A 26,271-nucleotide genomic window follows, 5' to 3' on the forward strand; every position below is an offset into this window, starting at 1 on the left:
TTTACCGAGTTTTTTGATTATATTTCAAATACAAAAGATTTCCAACCAACTCAACACAGAAGCACGTGCAGTTACAGGAAACACAGACCTTGTATAAAAAGTTAACACACATTACTGACCTTGGATTCTGCTGAACATTGTCAGTGCTTCTGACAAAAATATTAACAGCTTAAAAAAAGTACATAAAACCTTAAAACTAAAAAATGTGTATGGTAAAACTGCCTTGCATTGGTTTTTATTGTTACCACAGACATAATAAAAAGAATTTTGCCAAAAGGAAAGAAAAAGCCAAGTTACACAAAACTGCGAGAAGTAGGAGCTTAACATTTTTTGTACAAATCTAACACAACTGTAATTGTATTATAAAAAGCATTGAAGACTATGGACTTGAAATTATTATAATTTTCTCTTTTAGAGCACAAAAGGAGTTTCACCCACTTTAAAAGCAGCAGTAACATGAAAAATGCATATCCTTGATCGGTTAAAAATTAAACTGAAGCCTTAGACAAAGAATGGAAAATTCCAAAATCTAAATAAGCAGAAGTGAATTAAAGCCTTTCCCCAATTTATTGACCACAATAAGATTCTTCAGTATAAGAAATTAAATGTTTTTGGCAGATATTAACACCAAGGAAAAACATGTCAAGAAAGTAAACTTAAAAGTGTGGGTTTAATATTGGAAGGGGTGGGGTTGGGATTTTAATACAATATCATTCCCTATTCAGATACAGGCTGTGATACACAGAAGGAAGCTTGAGGGACAACCAGTGTTTCCACTCTGCAACTTGTTTTAGTGAAAAGTGTCAGCTTTGAGATAGACTTTATTGGGTGCCCGAGCCTTGAGTGCTGCCTGAATAGTTGCCGTAATTGGGATAATTGCTATAGTACTGGTTCCACTGGCTTTGATTCTGGTAATACTGGCTCCACTGCTGTGCATACTGTTGAAAGATGGAAAAAAAAATACAATATTAGCAAACATCCACAGCTGTTTCCTTCATGCCCATATGCACTGCACAAGTTGACAAATACATACATGTTGGTTAACAGTGTAGGCACTTTAGATGAAAACTAGCAGCATTATATTTTATACAACAAACAAATAACTAGTACATATTGGGCAAAAGTTTATTAATGACTTTAATGACGACACTCAACAACAGGATTCTGGCACACACCTGCTGGTATTGTTGGTTGTAGTTCTGCTGCTGCTGGCTATAGTTCTGACTGGTCGCAGTAGGCTGAGTGTAGCTCTGGCTGTACCCTGGGTAGCTGCTGTAGCTGCTGTAGTTGTAGCTCTGGTTGTAGCTGCTTGGATTGTAACTGCTTTGATTATATCCCTGACTGTATGTCTGTGGCTAGAAGAAATGGGGGGGAAAATGTTAAGGGGGGTTGAAATCACTTTTATTTAATTTTCTTACAACTAAATCATTAATAAATACATTTACAACATTTTTAACTGAAATTTACATCAAATATATGGGCATACTAAAAAAAAAATGATGCAGAGCAGTTTAGACTTACCAATATTCTAGAAATAGTAATGTATTAATTTTTTTTCCAACTAAATTAGAATTACTATTTTATTTAGCAACTTCCATAGCTTACTTAAGGATGAATCAAGCTAATTTTGACACAGATTGATACAGAGCAGCAATTGCTAATTATATGTGGCATTGCACATAGTTTGTCACCATTTTCAACCATTTGTGCTTTCATACACACTAATCACCAAATATAAATGGCAGAATGGAGTTGTACAATTAACATGTTCAAAAGTAAGCAGCTAGGGCTGCAAAGTGGGGGGTTTAGATTGTAGTGGATTTGGGGTTTTCACCTTTAATGTTTTAACCACTGAAATTTATGAGTGTGAGGTGTAGGATTGAGCAGAACGGATAACTAAGACAAGAGAGTCGTTAAGTGCTTGTAGTCAACAGCAAAAAAAAAAAAATCTGCTTGCTAACCTCTAAGCTTTGCCAAGCTTTCACTTTCCATTTCACAACGTGATCACATCTTTTTTCTATTCAGGACACAAAAAAAGTAAAAGTTGTCTATCCACCCTATTGGTTAGTGGTGCTATTCATGTGGCCTGTCAATCATTTCTGCTGTGTCATTCATTTGCGTAAAGAATGCTCTAAGCAGCACAAACTATATTATGCCAAGTTTCATTCATACATATTGCCAAATAAACAAGCCGGCTAATTTTCTTTTTTTCCTATATCTTCACCAAATTTCAATCAAATCCATCAAGGCATTTTAGAGATTATGGTGTATGAAGTTTTTCTATTGTGGATTTTACTGCTAAATATTGATATATGTCAAAATGTCCTTTCTTAGTGGATATGTACTTGCTTACATGTACCATTCTGCACAATTATATACATTAGCCAAGTACTCAAACTGCCAAGAAGTCGTAAAGTATTTCATTTTGGGAGATAAAAAATGTGTGCGTGCTTGTGTGTGTGGGAGTGGAAGAAAAAAAATGAATCTCTGTTTAAGTGCAAGACTGACACAATGTTTTTTTGAAAGTAGCACATTTAAAACCATAATCCACATCTGCTTGTATGTTCCTAAGTGAAACAAACAGGACATTACAGAGGATGGCAAACTTGAGTGAGAATTTTTTGAAAAATACATCTGACAGTTCTTGACAGCCTCGAACCCTTCTCGATTTTTATGGGAAAACGTGGACAGTGCCTAGCCAAATCCAGTCTTTCCCATCAAAACATTCTAGAACTCAATCTGGAAAATACTGAGTGAATAACCAGTTAATTTTGTTCAGGCCATTATTGTTACCTGAGATTGGCTATATCCAGTTGTGGCCACAGTGCTACCTGCACTTCCAGTTTTATTGTAAGGTGCAGGACGATTTTGGTTGTAGACACTGTTAGTGCTGGTTGTAACCCCACTACTTTGTTGTTGGTTCCTACTGTAGCCACCACGACCTCCAGAACTTCCATCACGGTTTCCTCCACTACCCCAGCGGTTCTGGCTGTACCCTCCACGATTATAACCTGCAGAAAAAAAATTCATGTTCATGTAAAAGGAAATACAAAGGAAAAAAAAACAAGAAAATGGATAAAAAACAAAAATGTTACATTTAAATTTCACACTTAAGTTTGACACACAGCTCATTCTTACCTCCTCTGAAGCCACCACCAGAACCTCCACCTCCTCCTCTAGTCTGGTATCCCCTGTGACCACCTTGAGAACCACCTCTATTATCATAGCGTTGAAATCCACCACCACCACGGCCTCTGAACCCGCCGGGTCGGTTGTCAAAGCGTTTTTCTGGTGGAGGCCCAGCTTTTTTCCCTTCCTCATTGTACTGCTTCACAAGCTTCTCAGCTTCATCTTTCTGCAACTCTATGTAGACCACATCATCTAGAAAGTCTCCAGGTTCTGGGAGCGAAAAGTTGGCTGCAGCACCACATCAAGAGCACAGTACAAACAAAATAAAACAAACAAAAGACGACAAATTTAACTTTCAAACACATTATATAGGTTTCTGCAGCAAATCCTTGCTTCTATAAGCAGGCTTTGCCACATGGCGAAGTGGCTACCAGTCCAGCAATAAAATTGTTGGGAAAGGATTTAAGTAGGAGGGAAGGAACTAAAAAAAACAAAAAATAAAAAAAACCAAAAGAAATGAAGATTGCAAAACTGATCTTGCAATGTCACAAAATGAAAACCTTCAGAGTTGCCCCATGTCTATTTTGAATCAATTTCCTTAACAATCCATTCTGAATTCATTAAGTAAACCCCATAATGATTTTTACAAAAATTTTGAGAAAATAAGCTCTTAAATACAAAACCTCAACTAAACTAATGATTGCTGAAGAATCCACCTTATAGTTAATTGCAAGTAAATATTTACAAAGTGATCAGCCAGGAAACAGTAGAGTCTGCATGTTACATTAAGACCAAATATAAATCTGCTGATTGGTTAGTTAGTAATGCAGATTTGAAGCACAACAATACCTTCTCAATGTAACCTTTTAAGTTTTCAACGACACATACTACAAATTTTGGGAGGAGGGAGAAACTAAATTACTATTGTCTCAGGTATTAGTATTCACACACAATTTGAAAGAAATAACTGACTGCAACACTTAAACATTAAGAGTATTGCAAATAGTACACAACAGAGATCATAAACGTGATGGAACCTTTATAAAATTCAACAAGATACTACTTTTGTTTCAGACATGATGCACTTAGATCAATAGGTGGAATAACTTGATCAGCCAAACTGGACAATTATGAAGGGATATGCACATACAATGACCCAATATGCCTCCACTTTGTCCTTATCTGATTGGACCAGCTATATAGAATAATATTATACCCAGTAATATATATTCCCAACTCCAAAAGTGCATAATTTAAACTGCTCTGTGTGGAGATGTTCATTTTGGTTACAATAGTAGGAAAATTTACAGTAAATACACTCCAGCAAGAAACAGATCCATTAAACACATGGATGCATACTATAACCTTGAAAAGCAGCTTTTATGGCAGCCAAAATCCTTTAAAAACAAATGCTTGGCATCACTCATTCACAACACTTGCAGGGGGCACACATTAAATCTAATCTGTAAGACTTCTCATTAGCTGATCTTATGGTTAATCAAAACACCCACAAACCTAACAATTACAATACCTCTAATCTTAAGTTAATGGTTCAACATTTAAAGGTTTTAAATTTTAAACTTAAAAATGCAATCCAGTTCTTAAAATGAGGACTATAACACTCATCACTGACAAGCAGCAGAAAGCAAGTCTCTCATGGATGCAATCGCAAAGATCCATTAGGATGAGACTTACTAGACCAGACATGGGTTTGCAATCAACATTTCTAAAATGCATTTAACAAGCTATAAAAAAAGAATAAAAGCGGAGTCAAAAAGGAAAATATCTATTATTTCAGATAAAACAAAAGAACACAATGGCGATTCAGGTTGCTCCTTCCGACTGCGACTCTACAAAAAAGCAGATTTGTTTTTGTGTGATGATGTGGATTTTTTTTGGTTTGTTTTTGGTAGGTTTTTCCAGTATCCTACCTTTCATTTCTAATACAGCATGATCAGGTACATCCTTTCCCTCCTCATCAGTGCGCTTTAATGTTCTGTCTTTTAAATCCTCATCCGTGGGACAAATTACAATAGCCTTGCGTTGAAAACCTTCAAAAGGACGCATTTTTCGTCTCTGGGCTGATCCATAAACATTTGTCTAGCAATGGTGACAAAGAAGAGGTAAAATCTGTTCATTATTTCATTAGCTTTCCTTAATTGCTTTCAGAGAGGATACGGAAGCCTATAATGATTCAATAAGACAATTCTGGTTTTCACAAGGTTTGTCAGGCTCTTCTATCGCGCTCAAAATAACTCTTACCTGATTTAATGAAGCTCTCCTTTAAATATGGGGACAACACAGTGAGAAAACAAAAGGGGGCCCAGTTCAACCCTTTAATAAAAATGTTTCCTCAACATCTAATACCTATAATAAAATTCTTTCTCCTTCAAATTTCCATTTTCCAAGTATATAGAATGATTTTGCACTTGACTGGGAGAAATAAAAGCACACACCCCATGCACTTGCAGTACACTAAAACACAAGTTAGCTAAAATACTGACCCATAGATTTAGGAATGAATGTTAAATTCCAGGTGACAAATTCACACATTCGAAGGAAAGCAAATCAACACAAATACAAGTCTAAATACAATAAGCTACATTTACAAGAGTACAAATGATACCTAGAGAACTTTATTTGGTAAAAACAGGCAGGCAAGTTTTTTATCAAACACACATTCATGTAATTTGTTTGGGCAAAAAATACTTTTCTTTAAACTGCTGAGAGCCCACACTTGACAAGGCATAATTATACAAGTTAAACACTGTGTTAAATACAAGCTAGCAGGGGACACCATGGACTACTTCTGAAAAACCAAAGGCAAAAAGGATATACAAGAGACTTTCAGAAGAGGTTCTGCTTGTACAGTTCAACTATCCATGCATTTATTCACCCACTTTAAAATTTGTGAAGTACTGAGCTATGCCATGTATGATGTTCACATATTAAGATATTACTTGTAAAATAACACAACGAAGGTAAGGCAGTATCTAGTCTTAAAAGAAAAAGGGGCTCAACATTCAAATTATTAAATTTAATTACAGAGTTAGGTACAGCAACTATCATCCATATATGATTTGTGTCGGGCATGAACAGATGGTTCGACACTTTTGTTCCACATCTTACAGTACATTTAAACTGTGTTTTAAGCCAATTGAATATCACATCATTTTTAGCACAATTGTACAGTGATGGAGAAGGAGAAGTAGCACCAAGACATGTGTAAGCTCACCTTTCATGTAAATCATTAATGTTGAGATTTTGTTCTCAATATAAAATTGTGCAGCACAATAAGTGTATTTTACCATTACATGAATACTGTAAATCAAATCAGAATTTGAAAAATGTGAAGGAAAGGCAAACACATTACATTAAATAGATGTGCTACAGATGAGGGAGAGACTGGGAGACCGGTATTAGCAAGGTCCCTTTCCAGATTACTATAGAGAAAATGGTCCTGACAATTATGCTTGCCACATGTCCGAGATTCTCAATCAGCTCAGAACACAGAAAAACTGCACTGAGCACACACCACTATGCAATCTTATATTGGCAACTAAAAATAGAGGTATACAACTAGAACGAGGGGCAATGTATGCCAACCAGTGCTGGGAGGGAAAGTAACAGCTGGGAGCAATTAAAAATTGCACAGAAAAACTAATTTATTCGAGGAGGTTTTGTTGTCGAAAAGTTCAACATACATCATTACAAACACGTTATAGAACCCCAATTAAAATGTCCTGTTTGAAAAAAACTGAGCATACTAAGCAAATGCCTTCAGTACAGCCCACACAAAAGCGAATTGAAGCTTTAAAACAAATCTTAATTGAAAATAAGGCATTACACAACACATGCAGCATCCTAGATTTTCTAAACAAAAATTATAAAATAGTAACCTGATATGTGGCAATAGTGGTTACAGTACTAGTTATTTGCTCATCTAACCTATCATCTATATTAATCATCCGACAGCACAATAATACAAATGTACCCCACAAGGTATATTTTGGATCTACAAATCTTCAAAATACAGAATCAGCTTTAATGCATTATAGCAAACCTTCAGCAATAAAAAATCAACACCAGGCAATACTGAAATTTTCTTATCAGTCTCAGGAGGGGTAGATATTGTAGGTATTTAGGAGAATAACTAAAGTCATTTCTACAATCATTAATCTACCTACGTGAAAAAATGTCAGTAACTGAACAAACCTAACAGAATTAGGAAGTAATTTTATGTCTTGTATTACTGTCAATGATGACTAGACACAAAAATATAGGCTATATGCACTATTGAAGATACCAAGTGCCTTCGAAGTCTGAATTATCAAAAACCATTAAGAGGCCACAGATTAACCGAACACACACACAGCTGGCTGGTCTTGAAGCCTACACACAGTTTTCTATAAGTAATAAGAACAAGAGAAGATTTATGGCACTAAAACTAGCCACTGTGATGATAGAACTTTCTACTTAATTGGATCACTCTCGAGGCCATCATATCTATGCACCATGGAACATCATCAGTACTTGAAATATGTAAACAATTATGTAAACAGAGCATAAATACAACTTAAGGAGATGAACAGGCAATCTAAGGGGATGTGTCAGGTCTTTTGCAGCAGTTAAGTGGTATTGCAGGTACCTATACACCTTAAGATTCACCATCTCAACCCAAACTCCAAATTACAGTGTTCTTAATTGGGGGTACACAAGGTTTCACCATAGCCTTGATAAATTGCAGACTGAGTCTTAAAATCAAATTTACATAGCTTAAATAAAGTTGCAATAACAATGCAACTTCTGACAGACCTTGATATAACAGGTTTTTTGCGAGTCATAATGATATGAGAGATGTTTTAGTAAGAGCTCCCCCATTGCCAGTTGCACAATTAATAACACAAGTAAGGACATAGCAGTAAAGGGTACAGTCAAGCAGCAAGCAAACAAATTGAGAGAAAGGATACTTTAGTGATACTGTAGTGTGCAGTATGGATCTTCAGACAAAGTGTTGGAACTTACTTGGGTTTACCTGGGTTTAGTACACACAAGTACAAGCAATGTTTATCATCATTTATACCAGTTGTTGATGTCAGTGCAAACATGCTGCTTTAACCATTTTAAGCACTGATACCATTACTTGCTGCTGGACTGCTTATTGTGCTTAAAGACATGTCGGTAGGTTGGAAGATAGGTAGGTGGTGTGCAAAAAACAATGCAGTGTTTATAAAAAAAACTTGCGAGTTTTAAGAAGGTGTTTAAAACTGAAGGACATGTGCTTCTACCAGTTTTTCTCTTAGTTCCTACTGAATTGGTAACATGGCTTTTTTGTGTTCAATTTGTTTTAATTCAACGAATTTAACAAATGCAACGGTCATATGAAAAAGGGAAAAACTGTATACTGGTGCTTGTTTTAGTACTTCCATTTCAGAATATGAAGAATCCCTCCACAAAGGTGTTATCAAAATGTAAGATGGCCAGTTACTTCTTGGCATTTGCTGTATCAGAGGTTCTATAGGTAAGCGCAACTAACAGTCTTACTCTGTGTTACATAAATAGGTCTTGTCTAACTGAATAAACTTCACCCAGGTCACTGTTCATATTCACTATATTCCTCTTTTAATCCTTTGAAGTGAAATAGCTGATAAAATAACTTGACTCTGCCTACTTGTGTTTTGTTAACAGCCACTTCAGGATCTGCCTGAACATTTGAACAACACACGGAATAAATTACACTGACTTTATGTCATGCTAGCATTCATTCTAGAGGCTCAGTGCAGTCCATGTGATCTTCTAAACTTGGCACAAATCACAAGAGTAAGAAATATTAAATGTGCTTTTTTTGACTTACTTGATACTAATAAGGTCAGATTTCTGTGTAAACGTGGGTTTTGGATCTCTTTAGATTTTCTGCGACGTTCAGATTTTTTTTGGTGAAAAAATTAGGTGGGATATCTGGTGTTACTTCAAGTACAGAAATAGAATGTGTGTTCAGTGAATGAACATAGGTGGACACTCCCATCTATCTATACATACATGGCCAGATTCTGACAAGTCATGTAATTGACACAAAAGAAGTAATTTTTTTATCCCATTAAAATACCATCTTCTACACCATGTACAGGAGAGGTAAAAATTCCTGACAGTATACTTATGGCAAGCATATTGTAAATGGGTACTTTTGACTGAGCTTAGCTATTAACGTGTGCAGTTTTGTTGAGGTAATTGGTCGCTATCTTTAAGAATCACATCTTTCATGTAAGCCTAGATTTCAATACAGGATTCTCTTAAAACAGAACAGCACTAAAACCGCCAACTCTTCTCAGCTACTTGTGAAGTATGGGGGAGGTTCTATAAGGTGGGGGCACACACAAAAAATGTAATTATTTCTTTCCATTTCAGATTTTGGTTTTGTCAAAAGCTCAAATTTATGACAAGGAAATGGGGTTTTACAAAAATAGTAAAGTACAAAATTACTTTCTTGCATCATTTGAAATTTTCTGGATACAACTATATTGCGACTCTGTTCAGGAATGTTACAAGAAAACATTAACATATTTATGGACTGTCCACAAATGTCCTTTATTCTCACTTAACTAATGCTTGTTTAAAAAGCAACATGGGAACAAGGATGTCCAGTCTACACTGTTTTACTTTTGTAGGAATTCATGATAAAAATCAAAAGGTACAACCACATACTTGGGATATGGTTATCGAGTATTACTGGCAGCATGCAAGAAATGTACATTTAACAAGATTAAGGGAATCATAAAAGCCACTTTTGGGGTCAAGAATCTAAACATTATTGCTGTTTGTGTAGGTGAGTTACTCTTAGAAATAAAATGATCAATTGCTAACTAAGAGTCAACTCCCTAACTGGGAGTTTGACAATTTCTTTAACTGTCTTCCTACGATGCAGTAAAGGAAAAAAGTGGCTAAGCATAATACATATGGTCTATCAGTATCAACTACTACATATATTTTCTACAAAGAATAAAATGTTACCTATTGTTCAGTACAGAAGAAAGATACATTTTAAAATACTGGGCCCCCTTAACCTGTAATACTTACCTCAACTTACCTTTTTCCTGTAATTGTTCCTTTGCCTTTAACAAAGACAAACAGAAACTACTTACCTGGGGTACTTACATTTTGCCATGGCCCCTAAAGAAAGTCCAGTTGACCCGTACTTACCTTTAAGTTTTACCCCACACAAAATAAACGCACTTAAAAGCAAAAACTGGTTATGGCTCACTTACCTGTTTGCAATTTAGCTTAAAACAAAACAAAAAAGTTCCAAAAGCTACATCTACAGATGTCTAGTTAACTTACATTTAGTAATATAACTTAGCAAAAGGAACCTCTCTCTTACTCACCAGGAAGACTTTAATGTTTTCAACATCATTAAGTCTCAGGGTCTATCTTTACATGTAGGGAAACAACCCTGTGACCCAAACATTTAAAAGAATGTTTGTTCTCTCTCTAGAGATATATATAAATATATATGTATATATACACACACACACACAGTGTATATATAATGCTTTGCAAATTTAGTAATAAAAAAGAAACATAAGCAACAATATTACAGGGACAGTAATAAGTTAAGACAAGTGACAATGACTTGAATACATTGCAAAGCTAATCAGTTGTCTAATCAAACAATGCAGATAGATTGTAGAGAAAAGAATTAAGGTATATAATGCTGTACCTGGTCCAGAATATAGTTGCGTTTCTTGCGGGCTGCAATCTGGATAAGACGATTGAGGCACTGTGTTGCCTGCTGGATTAACACATCCCATCGCCCTGCATAGTTACGCTGTCTTCGGAGGCCCATCACCTAACAAGAACAAAACATATATCATATTTAAATAAATGTAATTTTGTATACCAATACAATATTTTAATGCAATCAAAAACATAAATGTAGCACAAAGACAAAATTGAGGGTTTAACAAATGATCTTGTTAGAGTCCAGCACTTGAAGAATTTGTTTATCTTACAGGAAGTTTTTCTTCATAATTTTATGAGAGTGCATACTGCTTTAGGTAAAAAGTCATATCAAACAAATAAAGAATTCACTTTGGCTACAGTAGATATACACTGATTGTCTTTTTTTCTACATGCTTTTTTTTTTTTTTTAACGAGTCAAAGTGAGACTCCAGTGCCTGCCAATCTATGTACTGGCTGGCTGACTGCGCTGGTATCCCGAAGGTTGCCGGTTCGATTCCCCGTCACTGCCAAAAGAGATCCTGCTCTGCTGGGCCCTTGAGCAAGGCCCTTACCCTGTAATTGCTCCAGGGGCGCTGTACAATGGCTGACCCTGCGCTCTGACCCCAAGGGGTATGCGAAAACTACCAAATTCCTAATACAAGAAATTGTATAAAGCGAAATAAAGAAAAAAAAAAAAAAAAATCTATGTACTGGCTGCAGACTGATAGTCACTGGCCTTTACAAAAACACTTAGCTTTCTACAGCTTTACAAAGTTCAATGATTCTTCTTAGGTCCCCTTAAACTTCTACTGATTTGAGTCATGTTGCACAAGCAGACCTTTTGCGAACAGTATGAAAACAAAACTATGGTATTTTCATTCATAGGATAGGGCACTTTAACCACAAACCTGAATATTCTTACTAATTGGAATACACCACCAGATAATACCTTATCTTTTTTATATACACAAGTAAATTAAATTACCGGAATCATTATTACTTATTTCAAATTACATAAGAGGCAATTACTTGTTTGGGTCTATTGCTTATACTGTATGAATATAAAAAAAATATATACACACACATTTTATATATATATATATATATATATATATATATATATATATATATATATATATATATATATATATATATATATATATATATATATATATATACATATATACACACACACACACACACACACATATATTTGAATATACACAGGTACAGTACTTAGTAACACACCCTTTTGGCAAGAATCACAGCTTGTAAACACTTCTACGGCTTCTAATTCTGCAAGGTTCTTGGACCATCTTGTATGCACTGCTCTTCTGAGATCTAGTTACAGATTTTCAAGAATATTTAGGTCAGGGGACTGCGAGGGCCTTGGAAAAACAAACAGCTTGTGCCTCATGAGGTATTCCATTGTAGCTGCTGTGGTGTGTTTCAGATCATTACCTTGTTGTATAACCCATCCTGTTTTTAACTTATTTTTTTTTAAACCGATGGTGTGATGTTTACATGCAGTTATTTACTAGTATTTATTTGAAACCATTCTTCCCTCTACCAATGACATGTATCCTTTGCCACACAAGCCCAAAGCATGATCGACCCCACCCCCCATGCTTAATAGTTGGAGAGTATTCTTTTACTGGAATTCAGTGCCCTTTCTTCTCCAAACATCTATTTACACATTGTGGCCAAAATGTTCAAATTTGACCTTGTAAGTCCACATGACTTGTTTGTAAAATGCACCACGCTTGCCTAGATGTTCATTTGCAAACTTCAGTCACTAAATTTTGAGGATAGGACAACATTACTTTCTTCTGATTCTACCATGACGGTTTTGTTTAGGTGTCACTGCACAGCAGAACAGTGCACCACTGTTACAGTCTGCTAAATCTTACAGAAGGTTTTTTGCAGTTGAACAGGGGTTTTTATTTGCCTTTCTAGCAATCCAATGAGCAGTTTTTAGGAACTTTTCTTGGTCTTCCAGACCTCAAATTGACATTCACCGTTTCTATTAACTGCCATTTCTTAACATTACAAAATGAGGAAACAACCACCTGAAAACACTTTGCTATCTTCTTGTAGCATTCTCCTGCTTTGTTTGCATCAATTATTTTATTTTTCAGAGGAGTGCTAGGCAGCTGCTTAGTGGTGCCCATGGCTGCTGATTGTTGGGATAAAGTTTGAGGAGTCAGAATTTATACAGCTTTGCACTTCGCATTACCTGGGGTTTCCTAACGATGACTGAACAAACTATAGCCCTAATGAGCTAATTAGGATTTGAGACCACCTTGGGAAAAGTTAACAGACCTCAAATATCTTGGGGATCCCAAACTTTTGCATGGTTCTCCTTTGCTTTATTCACTGTACAATTGTACAAAAAAAAAAACAAACAAAAAAAAACAACACACTAATCTTGCATAAAATGTTGAAAACAAATGTTATCTTTAATATTGTGCCTTTTGGCGATCAGTTCATCCTCTGCTCATTTAACTATTCACAGTAAGACATTTTAAGCAAGGGTGCCAAAACCCTTACGGTCAATTTGACAGACCACCACTCTTAAAGTCATCTACCCGCTTATTTCACTTCACTCAATTATAAGCACATTTCACTCTACTTGTGCGAGTACTGTTAGATAGCTTCATGAAAAGTGCAGTTGCAATCATAATATTGCATTCAAGCTATACTTTTTTCTCTGGTGGCATTGAAAATGTCTCCAATTATTTACAAAAATAAGTTGCTCTTTCAGATAATCAATGTATATGAAAACAAAATATAACAAAACATAACCTGATTGCAAGAAACAAATATAAGCCAGAACACACCGATAAAAAAAAATAAAATAAAAAATAAAGCCTAACAAGGACAAATGCATATGATGCAGAGATTGGAACTTAATGCCACTATTGCTGGAAAACCTAAGCTTATTTGACAATGAGCCATATTTTGCCATACAAGGCTACAATTTGTTTTACTGTGAAAACAATATTTCCAGGGTTGATCATTCATTGTAGCCTAGACTAGGGGATGCACGGAATACTGAGTATCAAAAAACAAATATTAAAATGGAATGGTAACAGCATTTTAGGATTATCGGCACTGGAAGTAAATGTCAACTTTGCTCTTGATCCCCACCTACAAAAATTGATTTGGCATGATCTGAACTTCACAGCTGTCAAGAGGGAAACAACACAGTGCGGTGTGATGACACAGTGCACCAAGTAACCTGGAGTAAAACTTGGGGGTGTTTTGGAGATATCCGTTGTTTGCTTCATAACCGTATGGGTACTGGTACTAAGAACCAAAAGCTGGAATAATTTTAGTACTGACAAAATACCAGCCTGGATACAATATTCCATTGTTGGAAACTAAAAATTAGAAGGTTCTAAAACCCACAAAGATCAAAAAAAGACAACTTTAATGATGGAGAGATTATTAGCTCATTAGTGACAGCCTCATACCTCACATGTAAGTTCTACAAGTCACAATCTTAAACACTGTCGCAAGGGGGTTTGTTTCACAACCCAGGTAAATGTATTTTCTAACCATTTTAGCAGTGTCTTTCTAAACAGCTCCAGATACATGCTTCATTTCACAACATTTAAGAGTTCCTAACTTGTACCAGCATTTCTTTAAGAATGGCTATTTATATAAAAACTCCAACCATGTTAGTAACTGAACAGAACATGCGCGTTCTTCCTACTTCCTACTATGGCAAAAATCTGATGACATGCCTTCAAAAAGTGGAAGGTATATTTATTGAAATTTGAACCTCTATTATTTTAAAGATTACATATTTGGCAGGTTTTTAGGCTTTAGTTTCAGCTTTTTCCTAATGCCTATTGACTCCCATTGTATGAAGCTGGGGATTATTGCCTTTTTTTTTTTTTTTTTTTAATATTTCACAAATTATTTCACTTAGTACCACAGGTTTCATGGGTAACTGTTAATTCATGGTACAAAAAAAAAAAAAAATATTCTTCAAGTATCAGTATGGTGTGTTGTCTATTAACTATATCAATATGATCTTACCCTCATTTTATCCATTATGGAATTTGTACCCAAGATGTTATATTTCTTCTCAGGGTGTTCAACAGAATACTTCATAGCCCAGGTGGTCTTGCCTGCCCCAGGCAATCCAACCATCATCAGGATCTTTATATATAAAAAATAAATAAATAAATAATTATATATACATTTAAAAAGACTCCCTTAAAAGGAACACATTTCTGTAGACTAGATTAATGATAGCAATACACTGCATAGAGCCCAGAAAACAAACTTGAAACCAATATATAGAGGGTGGTGGTTTAAATTGTTTTTAAATGAAACCTGAATGTATGCATCTTAATACTACATCAACTACATAAAACATTTACACCACTTGAATTAAAAATATTTATATAAGCAAAACAGCTTACTTAAGTCCCTCACCTCACACTCGGACTTTCCAGTGGGGCTGTTAGCACCTCTGATGCGATCTTGTAATGGGACATGCTGTATCAGGGTGTAGCCTTCTGGCAGTAAGAAGTATGGTTCTTCTTTTTGCCCAAAATTAAATTCAATGGCACAGTTCTTGACCAACACATGAGGGAAGAGTGCACGACCTCCAAGTACATCCTTTCGAATCCTGTAAGCAACACCAAGCCACTTTCCATTCTTTGTAAAGGCGATTTGAACATCACCAGCAGATTCAAAATCCTGTATGGAAAAGTAGAACAGGGAAAAACAGTTAAATATGTAAGCTGTTCTCCACAGAAAATGTCAAATTATCCAAAAATATTATGATCTTACTTCATAAGTAAGTTTGTTATTGCAGGATATAGTAACCTTAAGTTTGTTACCAGAAAGTGGGGGCTTTTACGCCAATTATCCAAAAAAAAAAAAAAAAATTTATCTGTGGTTTCTATCAGTTCTTGCACAGGCTTTGTACACTTCAGTACATTTCATATTCCAGAACTTCATGACTTTCCCAGACATAAGAATTCAGCATTACTTTACACTCTTGTTCTAAATATCTACAGCAAAATGGCATGAACCTAATAAGAACAAATATTAACTCAAATGTGTGATCCATTTTAAACTGCTGACAGCCTACATAAATGAATATTAAAACTTATGCTATTTACCCAGAGTAATGGAAAGCACCGCAATATTTAAGGGAGGGCCACTGCATTATAAAAAAAACTAACATTTTCTGGACAACAAACATGCCATTATACATATGGTGTGCAAAAACCAGAGTTGAGCCAATGTTGTGCATCTTTTGCTTGCAAACACCAAAGAAATCATGGAAAAAATAAAAGCATTGTTTTGCTCAAGCACGGTTTAGAAATGCAACACTTTCATGTAAAAGAAACTTGACTGGTTGAGACCAGTGACTCTATACCTACTAGGCAAACAAATTATCATAATTTTTTTTTTTTTGCCATATTCAAATAGTAAACTGTTGTGAATGAAAAGGTATACAGTGATCCCTCGCTATATCGCGCTTCGCCTTTCGCGGCTTCACTCTATCGCGGATTTTATATGTAAGCATATTTAAATATATATCGCGGATTTTTTGCTGGTTCGCGGATTTCTGAGGACAATCGTTCTTTTAATTTCTGGTACATGCTTCCTCAGTTGGTTTGCCCAGTTGATTTCATACAAAGGACGCTATTGGCAGATGGCTGAGAAGCTACCCAACTTACTTTCTCTCTCTCTTGCGCTGACTTTCTCCGATCCTGACGTAGGGGGTGTGAGCAGGGGGGCTGTTCGCACACCTAGACAATACGGACGCTTGTCTAAAAATGCTGAAAGATTATCTTCACGTTGCTACCTTCTGTGTGCAGCTGCTTAGTGAAGCGACATGCTGCACGGTGCTTCGCATACTTAAAAGCTCAAAGGGCACGTATTGATTTTTGACTTTGTTTTTCTCTGGCTCTCTCTCTCTGCTCCTGACGGAGGGGGTGTGAGCTGCCGCCTTCAACAGTTTTGTACCGGCGGTGCTTCGCATACTTAAAAGCCAAACAGCCCTATTGATTTGTTTGCTTTCCTCTCTGTTTCCTTTGAAGAGGAAGATATGTTTGCATTCTTTTAAGTGTGAGACAGAACTGTCATCTCTGTCTTGTCATGGAGCACAGTTTAAACTTTTGAAAAAGAGACAAATGTTTGTTTGCAGTGTTTGAATAACGTTCCTGTCTCTCTACAACCTCCTGTGTTTCTGCGCAAATCTGTGACCCAAGCATGACAATATAAAAATAACCATATAAACATATGGTTTCTACTTTGCGGATTTTCTTATTTCACGGGTGGCTCTGGAACGCAACCCCCGCGATGGAGGAGGGATTACTGTATAACAAGTTTGTCTATGCACACTGTATGATTCTCTATGATCTCAGTATAACATTCCCCCCCCCGGGAAAAGTTACCCATGTCTTCTATGGGTGTTAAATATGATGAAAACACATTCATACGATTTCAGATACACACTTTTCACATGCAAATGAAAACAAAGATGGCGATATAGAAGTAGTAATCACTAGCAATTGAACAGCTCATTGGGGTTGTGGTCAGATATGAAAATGAAATTGCAAAATGTCCAAAAAAAAAAAAAAAAACTAACAGAATTACTGCCTTCCTTGCTCATCCTCCGGTCACACCGTTTACCTCCTTTCATACGACTTTTCAGAGACTAAAATATTGTCCATTGTCAAAACATATGTTTATTTGATTCGTATTATTGAAGCCAATTTTTGCAGTTAACATTTTCAAACCATTTCAAGTTAAAACACACTCTTCCTGGCATTTTGACTGCTCAATACATCATAGTGACAAGTCTTATATGCACAACACAATTTACCTTGTTATTTGCCAGTGAATACTGACCCAACACTAATAATTAATTGTGCACGTTAAGGAAACACAGAACACAACAGGTGGTGGTATTAATGAGTGATGTCAAACATATGAATGCATAATGTGGGAGTTTTGTTTTTATAGGTGATTATTAGAAGTCATTTTAATATTTTCAATGACTTTTATATACCATTTAATTTTTTATAAAAATTTCAAGGACTTTTCAGTATTGGATTTTGTCTTGTTAATTTTTCATTGACTTTTTGGGCTGTCCAGGACCCAATTAAACCCTGCTTACAGAATCAACATGTTAGTTCCTTGATGCAGAAGTAGTTTCATAAAATTATGGTACAACCAAAATCTTTTAAACTAATAAAAGTGATGTGAAAACAAGAGTTGGTTTAAATGGTGTAATATTACACTCCTTACAGATTCTCCATTGCTATCTATAGGCACTAAATTAATGTTCACTGCTTTTTATGGTTCTTAATATTCAATATTGTTTACCGGTCAAATTAATCTTAGTAAACGCACTTTTGTCACTGGTGATAGTGTACAAAACAATGAAAACTAGAATTTTCAGACAAATCAAAGTCAGCTTTAAAAGCTGAACTAAAAAAACGGCACATTATTCTGAGCAGTAGGACATCTGCTGCCTTTAAGTGTGCAAATCATAAATTTACCTCTATGCATGATGCAAAAAAAAGTTCTGCATATCTGCTGCATAATCCTATGCGATTAGCAAATTCAAATAACTTCAACAGAAAAGTCACTACCCATAACCAGAGTCCCAATCTAAAAGTGTACAATGCAACTAACAAAGCCATAAACCACTTATAAAAATTACACACCTAAATAATTGACACATATACAGTTGCACTAAATATTAGGTAGATGGTAAAAGGGGTTTGTAATCCAATGTGATTGAATTTTTTTATTAAGCCTAAGAACTAGATATAAAATGCACATATACAATATTTTTAATATTTGTACACCAAGGATAAGTAAACATATCCCATGATACAGGGATATAAAATCTAAATTAAAACTCACAGAATATCGAGTAAAAAATTTATATGCATTGCATTTTCAAAACAATACCATCTAAACAAAGAAATGTAACCAAGTAACATCTACCACATCTTTATATATAAGACACTACCGTGGCTGTTCGTTGGTCTGTCCAGGATTTTAAATCACCTGCAGCTCGCAAACCATTTGAACTATTGACCTGTAATAGAATTTGGTACACATTTACTACTTGATGTCTACTATTCGCTTTCGGGGTGATGATTGACCTCCAAGGTTATTTCTCTTTTTATTTTATTGTAGAATCCACCGTCGGCAGCGACCGGCAAAACAGCCGTGCGGCACATGCGTACAGGCGCCGTTCTCATCCCTACCACCTTCGCTGTCACTTCCCCTACCTCTTCATATCTTAAATCATTCTTAAGGCAGATTGAAGACTTAAGTGCCAGTTAAGAGAAAAATTCAAGAAAACGAACTAAGCAATTGCAACACAAAACACTGAATCAGTTTTAACGTGAAAAGATGCAGAGGAAAAGAGAAAAAGCGGGCCGCTAGAGTGGAGAAAAGAAGAGCTGCTCAGGAAGTAGCAAGCGCATCAACCTCTGAGCAAACTAATGCTAAATGTACAGAGAAAGCGTATGAAAAATAGGAATGCTCAAGTCAAGTGTATTCACTGCACGATTGCAGTGTGCCGTTACTGGTTATAGATATTTCACAAATAGCAGCTGTATAAAGTCTGCAACTCACTAAAAACTGTTACTAAGTCATTGCTATGATTTCTACATTGGGTTTTGTTTGTCTGACCAACTGCTTGTTCAGGTGCTTTGATAAATTTCCTAAAAAAAAAAAAATCACATGGCTACATAGCAAACAACATTAAGTTTTGTTTTTTTGATGTAGCTGGGCAACCTAAAAACTAAACATTACATAAAAAAAAGCCTCTTTCCATAATAGTGCCCACTTTCAAAGGCTCTTTATAAAAACTAAGAAATGGCAGACATATGTTGTCCAGGTGAACTTATAGCAGAAGAAAGGGAACTCCTGCAACAGAGAGGCACATCTTCAGCAGAAATTTAAAAGGAAGCTGCCATAATGAGTTCAGGCCTTTTCATTTATTTCTTTAACTCTTTAAGGGCGGATGTTGACATTTGTTAACACTTAGCCCTGAGGGCCGATCGACAAAAGTAGACATCCAGGGGTAGAGGACAACAATCAGCTGTAAACGTCAACAAAACTTGGCATTACATTATAGGTAGACGTTTGCTAGGAGTTCAGACACGTTGACTTGATGTATAATCCCTGTGTGTGCATGAGTATCGCAGAGTAAACAAAGTCTAGAATGGCATCAACAAGTGCACAAAGTGAATGCGCAAAGCAATATACTCCATTTGTATTATTTATTGTGTATTATTGCTGAATTTGACTCTCGACTCAAACTTCGATTCTGGTTCAAGTGATCTGGGGATCAAAAACACAAGACAACACCTGCATCAGGTGACTACACAGACATGGATCCATGGGAGGCAAGCTAGCTAGTGGACTTCTAAAGAATCGGCGGGCTTATGGACACTACAGACAGCATTCTAGTGGGCACTATAGATTACCAGCCACTCGACTACTTCAAGCTGTTTTTCCCTAGAAAGTGCCTTTCAACATCTGTCAAATATTTCATATTGATTTACGTGTGAAACTATTGGTTTGCATGCTTTTCTGAAAACTGGGTCTCCCTGGGACAAGGGGGTGGGGGGGAGGGGTAAATCAGCCATACAAGAGTTAAATAAAACACAGTGTGAGTGTGGGAAATGAGTAAATTTGTTTAGTACAGCAGCTCACATTATAATAGGGGAAAAAACACTGGTGGAGAAACGCATGCAGTGGCATTGTGGATTAGCAGATTGACATATTAGTCTTACAAAAATGTGGAACTTACAGATACATTGTAGTTTATTTACAGAAAAATGCAATGTGCACCATTTGCATTTATGCAAAGCCTTCAAAATGTGTTGATGTCTGTTTGTGTGAAGCTTTTCTGAACAACTGTTAATAAAAGACCAGAGTAATCTTTTAAGGCTGACCGACATGCCTGCACTTTTACTGTGCATTCCTTAAAACTTTTTCAGCTTTGCCAAGTGAAACAAATATCTACAAGTATGACAAAAACAATGGTCTTTGAACATGGATAAAACAAGTGTTAATTGTAGGTGGGAATCACAACACTATTTTGTCATTATTTAATGAAATCAGCCCACAGTCAAGGCATTATCTTTGACACTAACATGTCATTTAAAAGTGCACATTACAAAACTATCCAAAACATGTTTATCCACTGCGGTGGGTTGGCACCCTGCCCAGGATTGGTTCCCTGCCTTGTGCCCTGTGTTGGCTGGGATTGGCTCCAGCAGACCCCCGTGACCCTGTGTTCGGATTCAGCGGGTTGGAAAATGGATGGATGGATGGATGTTTATCCATCTTAAAAATGTTGGAAAATTAAGATGTTTTCTAAACATCCAGGATACTGAAAAGCAAATTTGTGCATTTATTTCTAGTAGGACTGATTACTGCAATGTGTTGCTCACTTTCTGCTCAGGTCTTCTTTAACTCTTTAAGGGCTATTTTTTTTTTTGTTTCTTTTCTCCCAGGGCTGAATATTTTTCCCAAAAACTTTTTTTTTTTTTTTTTTTTTTTTAAAAAAAGAACACAAAGCAATTGTTTAACGTATCAAATCAACAAAAAATATTTACTTTTGACAAATGTTGCTGTCTTGCATGTTGTATGAGCCTGCATACTATATGGATTTCACATACATATCACATACAGTGCATCCGGAAAGTATTCACAGCGCATCACTTTTTCCACATTTTGTTATGTTACAGCCTTATTCCAAAATGGATTAAATTCATTTTTTTCCTCAGAATTCTACACACAACACCCCATAATGACAACATGAAAAAAGTTTGAGGTTTTTGCAAATTTATTAAAAATAAAAAAAACTGAGAAATCCCATGTACATAAGTATTCACAGCCTTTGCTCAATACTTTGTCGATGCACCTTTGGCAGCAATTACAGCCTCAAGTCTTTTTGAATATGATGCCACAAGCTTGGCATATCTATCCTTGGCCAGTTTCGCCCATTGTTCTTTGCAGCACCTCTCAAGCTCCATCAGGTTGGATGGGAAGCGTCGGTGCACAGCCATTTTAAGATCTCTCCAGAGATGTTCAATCGGATTCAAGTCTGAGCTCTGGCTGGGCCACTCAAGGACATTCACAGAGTTGTCCTGAAGCCACTCCTTGGATATCTTGGCTGTGTACTTAGGGTCGTTGTCCTACTGAAAGATGAACCGTCACCCCAGTCTGAGGTCAAGAGCGCTCTGGAGCAGGTTCTCATCCAGGATGTCTCTGTACATTGCTGCAGTCATCTTTCCCTTTATCCTGACTAGTCTCCTGGTTCCTGCTGCTGAAAAACATCCCCACAGCATGATGCTGCCGCCACCATGCTTCACTGTAGGGATGGTATTGGCCTGGTGATGAGCGGTGCCTGGTTTCCTCCAAACGTGACGCCTGGCATTCACACTAAAGAGTTCAATCTTTGTCTCATCAGACCAGAGAATTTTCTTTCTCATGGTCTGAGAGTCCTTCAGGTGCCTTTTGGCAAACTCCACGCGGGCTACCATGTGCTTTTTACGAAGGAGTGGCTTCCGTCTGGCCACTCTACCATACAGGCCTGATTGATGGATTGCTGCAGTGATACTTGTCCTTCTGGAAGGTGGTTCTCTCTTCACAGAGGACCTCTGGAGCTCTGACAGAGTGACCATCGGGTTCTTGGTCACCTCCCTGACTAAGGCCCTTCTCCCCCAATCGCTCAGTTTAGATGGCCAGCCAGCTCTAGGAAGAGTCCTGGTGGTTTCGATCTTCTTCCACTTACGGATGATGGAGGCCACAGTGCTCACTGGGACCTTCAAAGCAGCAGAATTTTTTCTGTAACCTTCCCCAGATTTGTGCCTTGAGACAATCCTGTCTCGGAGGTCTACAGACAATTCCTTTGACTTCATGCTTGGTTTGTGCTCCGACATGAACTGTCAACTGTGGGACTTTATATAGACAGGTGTAGGCCTTTCCAAATCATGTCCAATCAACTGAATTTACCACAGGTGGCCTGCAATTAAGCTACAGAAACATCTCAAGGATGATCGGGGAAACAGGATGCGCCTGAGCTCAATTTTGAGCTTCATGGCAAAGGCTGTGACTACTTATGTACATATGCTTTCTCAATTTTTTTATTTTTAATAAATTTGCAAAAATCTCAAGTAAACTTTTCATGTTGTCATTATGGGGTGTGTGTAGAGTTCTGAGGAAAAAAATGAATTGAATCCATTTTGGAATAAGGCTGTAACATAACAAAATGTGGAAAAAGTGATGCGCTGTGAATACTTTCCGGATGCACTGTACATTTTACACAGCAAAGTCCTGCAAAGTCTGATCTCGCTCAAAGCAGCCAATTTCAGTCATTGCCACACTGCACTGCTTACAATGTGTGTTGATTTGGTGCCTACTTTTCAGTTGTTTGTTGCTGCACTTTCTCATGTATTGTTAGTGTGTACTGTAGAGTCACTCGTTTGCCATCATGCCATGCCACTGCCACCAAGTTTTCTGCCTGCATGAAAACCGTATTGTCACCTCTTTTCATCTTCAGCCTGTCTGGCTTTAACTGTGAAGCCATGTGTCTCCTGTTCACCCTCACAGTGCCACAAGCTCCAATTCCTCTGCTCTGTAAACCAAATGAACAATTCTGGGCATGTATAAAAATTGTCCAAATATACACAACATGACCAAAATGTTCATAGCCCTGAAGCAGCTCCAGCACAACCTGACTTATCAAGGGACAGTTCTCTCTGAAAAAAATACCTTCCTGTATATCTAATTACTTTCAGGCAGAAACCAGTGTTTGCTTCTGCCAGTACAAAATCCTTTATGCCATATTTTGTGGGCTTGTCTGGCATATATTTGCTAAAAAAAAAAAAAGGCGTCCCTTTTACTTTGTCATAGATTCATGCACAGACAAATCACGGCCAGGCTGATAAAATTGTTTCTATGTTGGTTCCACAATGTCATGCAGGGGCTGAACTTTATGCATGGCGTTATAGCCTGGCTCACCCCTTGGAATTTGCTTCTGTTTATTACAGAAGTGAATAAAACTTTGCAGCATCACGTACCTACCATCACGCTGCATAACCTGTCCAAAGCCACCAGGGGACAAAGCACGTTTGGACCACTGCTCCCTGAAGTTATATCACCAGTTCTGTCCCATCTCTATTTGTAATGCCACAATGCCCTTCATCTAGTCTTTTGTTGTGGGTTTCCACTTTGAAAAACGAGAATGCGATGCAAGCGCAGCCCGTGATTCAAAAATTTCTCTGCCTACCGGTTTGTCTCGTCTGACAGTAGCTGAAAAGCAGCATCAGGAGAGAGCAGCCTGAAGTAGTCCAGCGGCTGGTGATCTGTTGTGTCCAACAGTGAGCCATGCTGACTTGTGAAGTCCGGCAGCCAGTTCGGCTCCCACGGATCAATGTCTGGGTATTCCTCCCACGCAAACCTTGCCGTAGGTGCATCGGTTGTGCGAATGAGCTCAGCTGGCAGCCGATCAGCTGATGCCGGCTTCACACTCTCTTGCTCGATCTCCTGATCACAGTCAATAAAATCCAATTCTGAAAAATCGGAGTCCGACTCAGCGATAATGTGCAAAACATCTGCCGAGTGTTTTCTTTTCTGCACTCGCTTTGCTCCCTTATGACATGTCAATGCCATCTTGCCTTTGTTTACAATTCGTAACTCATGCACACGCAAGGATTAGTTGCCGAGTCAACGAGTCTAGCATTCCTCCAAGCACAGAGGGAATGCCTGTGACGCGACATTGAGTTTTGTCGCCATTAACAGCTGATTGTCGCCCTCTATCCCTGGATGTCAACTTTTGTAGACATTCGCCCTCAACCCCTCCTGTTGACAAACGTCGACATCCGCCCTGAAAGAGTTAAATAGCTTTCAGTTCATTCAAAATGCCGCTGCAAGACTTATTACAACAACCAGACTGTATGAACAAATAACTAATTCTTAAGTCATTACAATAGCTCCTGGTTAAGATTAGGGCAGTTTTAAAAACCGTGCTTTTAACATATAAAAAGCCTTAAATGGCCAAGGTCCTACTTGCTTATCTGAACTTACTATTTATAAACGAGAGCACACATTAAGATCTGAAGCTGCCAGTCTGCTTATGATTCTAAGGATTAATAAAATAACAGTGGAGGGTCAAGCTTTTAGCTATAGGACCTTAAAACTGTGGAATGGTCTGTCTTATACTCAAAGAGGTGACCCTTCAGTCTCGAATCCAGGCTGAAGACTCACTACCTCAGTTTAGCCAGAGTACAGCCACTAATTAGCTTGTGTATTCTGCACCTCTGCTGTTTGTCATCAGTACTAAACAGGGGTGCGGAAATCCAACGCCCGACTTGTCCAACACGGGTAAATTGACAGTCGGACAAGCGTGTTTTTCTGGTTACGGTTGTCCGTGGACAAGTTTCTGGAGAAAAAAGAATTGTATGTGCTGTGCAGGGCACATTTTTACCACTACTTTTAAATTTTAAACATTTGGGTACGTACTTCGTACGGAAACAGTCTACTTAGGCATGTTCTTCATTTCTCAAATTGGTTTTCAATATTGTTAATGACAGCTGATTTTTCAAAGGGGAAGCACTCTTACGGTCTTACACAAGTATTTTACCCTACTTTTTAAACGCTTGGAGATGCGGTCATTTTTTTTCATGCAGACATTACGATGTAATCTGATGATTTTTCATTATCAGTAACTTTAATACATTACCAGTAACGGCATACTGCACAATAATGTGCAGTGAATACACTTGACTTGAGCATTCCTAGTTTTCATACTCTTTCTCCGTCTCTGTTTAGCATTCGTTTGCTCAGAGGTTGAGGCGCTTGCTGCTTCCCGAGCAGATCTTTTCTCCACCCTAGCGGCCTGCTGCTTCTCTTCCTTCGTTGGCATCTTTTCGCATTAAAGCTGATTAAGTTAGTTTTTGTGTTGCAATTACTTAGTACGTTTTCTTTAATTTTCCACTTAAGCTGGCACTTACATCTTCAATCTACCTCAAGAATGATTAGCGAAGGTGGTGGGGAAGCAATTGTAAAGCAATTACAAAGTACCAGTGAATTATAGCAAACTTTTGTCCTTGGGTGATAATTTTGACTATATTATTATGTACAGTATATATTACATACATATTGCTTTATGTTCGTAAATAACTCTTAACTTTTCTGCCAGTGGCATATATGTGTTTTAGTGTTCTGTTTTCTTAGCAGATCACTCTCAGTTATAAACAAAGACGTAATACCTGTCTTTCAGCTGCACATCACACTGGGTTTTACTTCGTAAAATATGTGGCTTATATGGCTGACATAATGTTTGTGTAATACACTATGGTTTTCGTAGCAGATCACTTTCTGTTATAGTATGTTATAAACAAAGACGTGATT

General features: G+C 37.2%; 1 protein-coding gene across 1 annotated transcript in view; it reads right to left on the reverse strand.

Annotated features, from left to right (window-relative positions):
- The window catches only part of hnrnpul1l (heterogeneous nuclear ribonucleoprotein U-like 1 like), a 65,956-nt gene continuing 39,685 nt past the window's right edge, over positions 1-26,271 (reverse strand). Inside the window, exons 9-16 of the mRNA XM_028797130.2 lie at positions 15,295-15,561; positions 14,893-15,015; positions 10,844-10,972; positions 5,061-5,229; positions 3,139-3,417; positions 2,794-3,011; positions 1,176-1,355; positions 1-938 (exon numbers count right to left, since the gene is read on the reverse strand). Of these exons, the coding sequence (XP_028652963.1) occupies positions 822-938; positions 1,176-1,355; positions 2,794-3,011; positions 3,139-3,417; positions 5,061-5,229; positions 10,844-10,972; positions 14,893-15,015; positions 15,295-15,561 (1,482 nt within the window). The 3' untranslated portion in view covers positions 1-821. The remainder of the gene's footprint in view (positions 939-1,175; positions 1,356-2,793; positions 3,012-3,138; positions 3,418-5,060; positions 5,230-10,843; positions 10,973-14,892; positions 15,016-15,294; positions 15,562-26,271) is intronic.

This window comes from Erpetoichthys calabaricus, chromosome 1 (assembly GCF_900747795.2).
Source record: "Erpetoichthys calabaricus chromosome 1, fErpCal1.3, whole genome shotgun sequence".
Taxonomy (NCBI): Eukaryota; Metazoa; Chordata; class Cladistia; order Polypteriformes; family Polypteridae; genus Erpetoichthys; species Erpetoichthys calabaricus.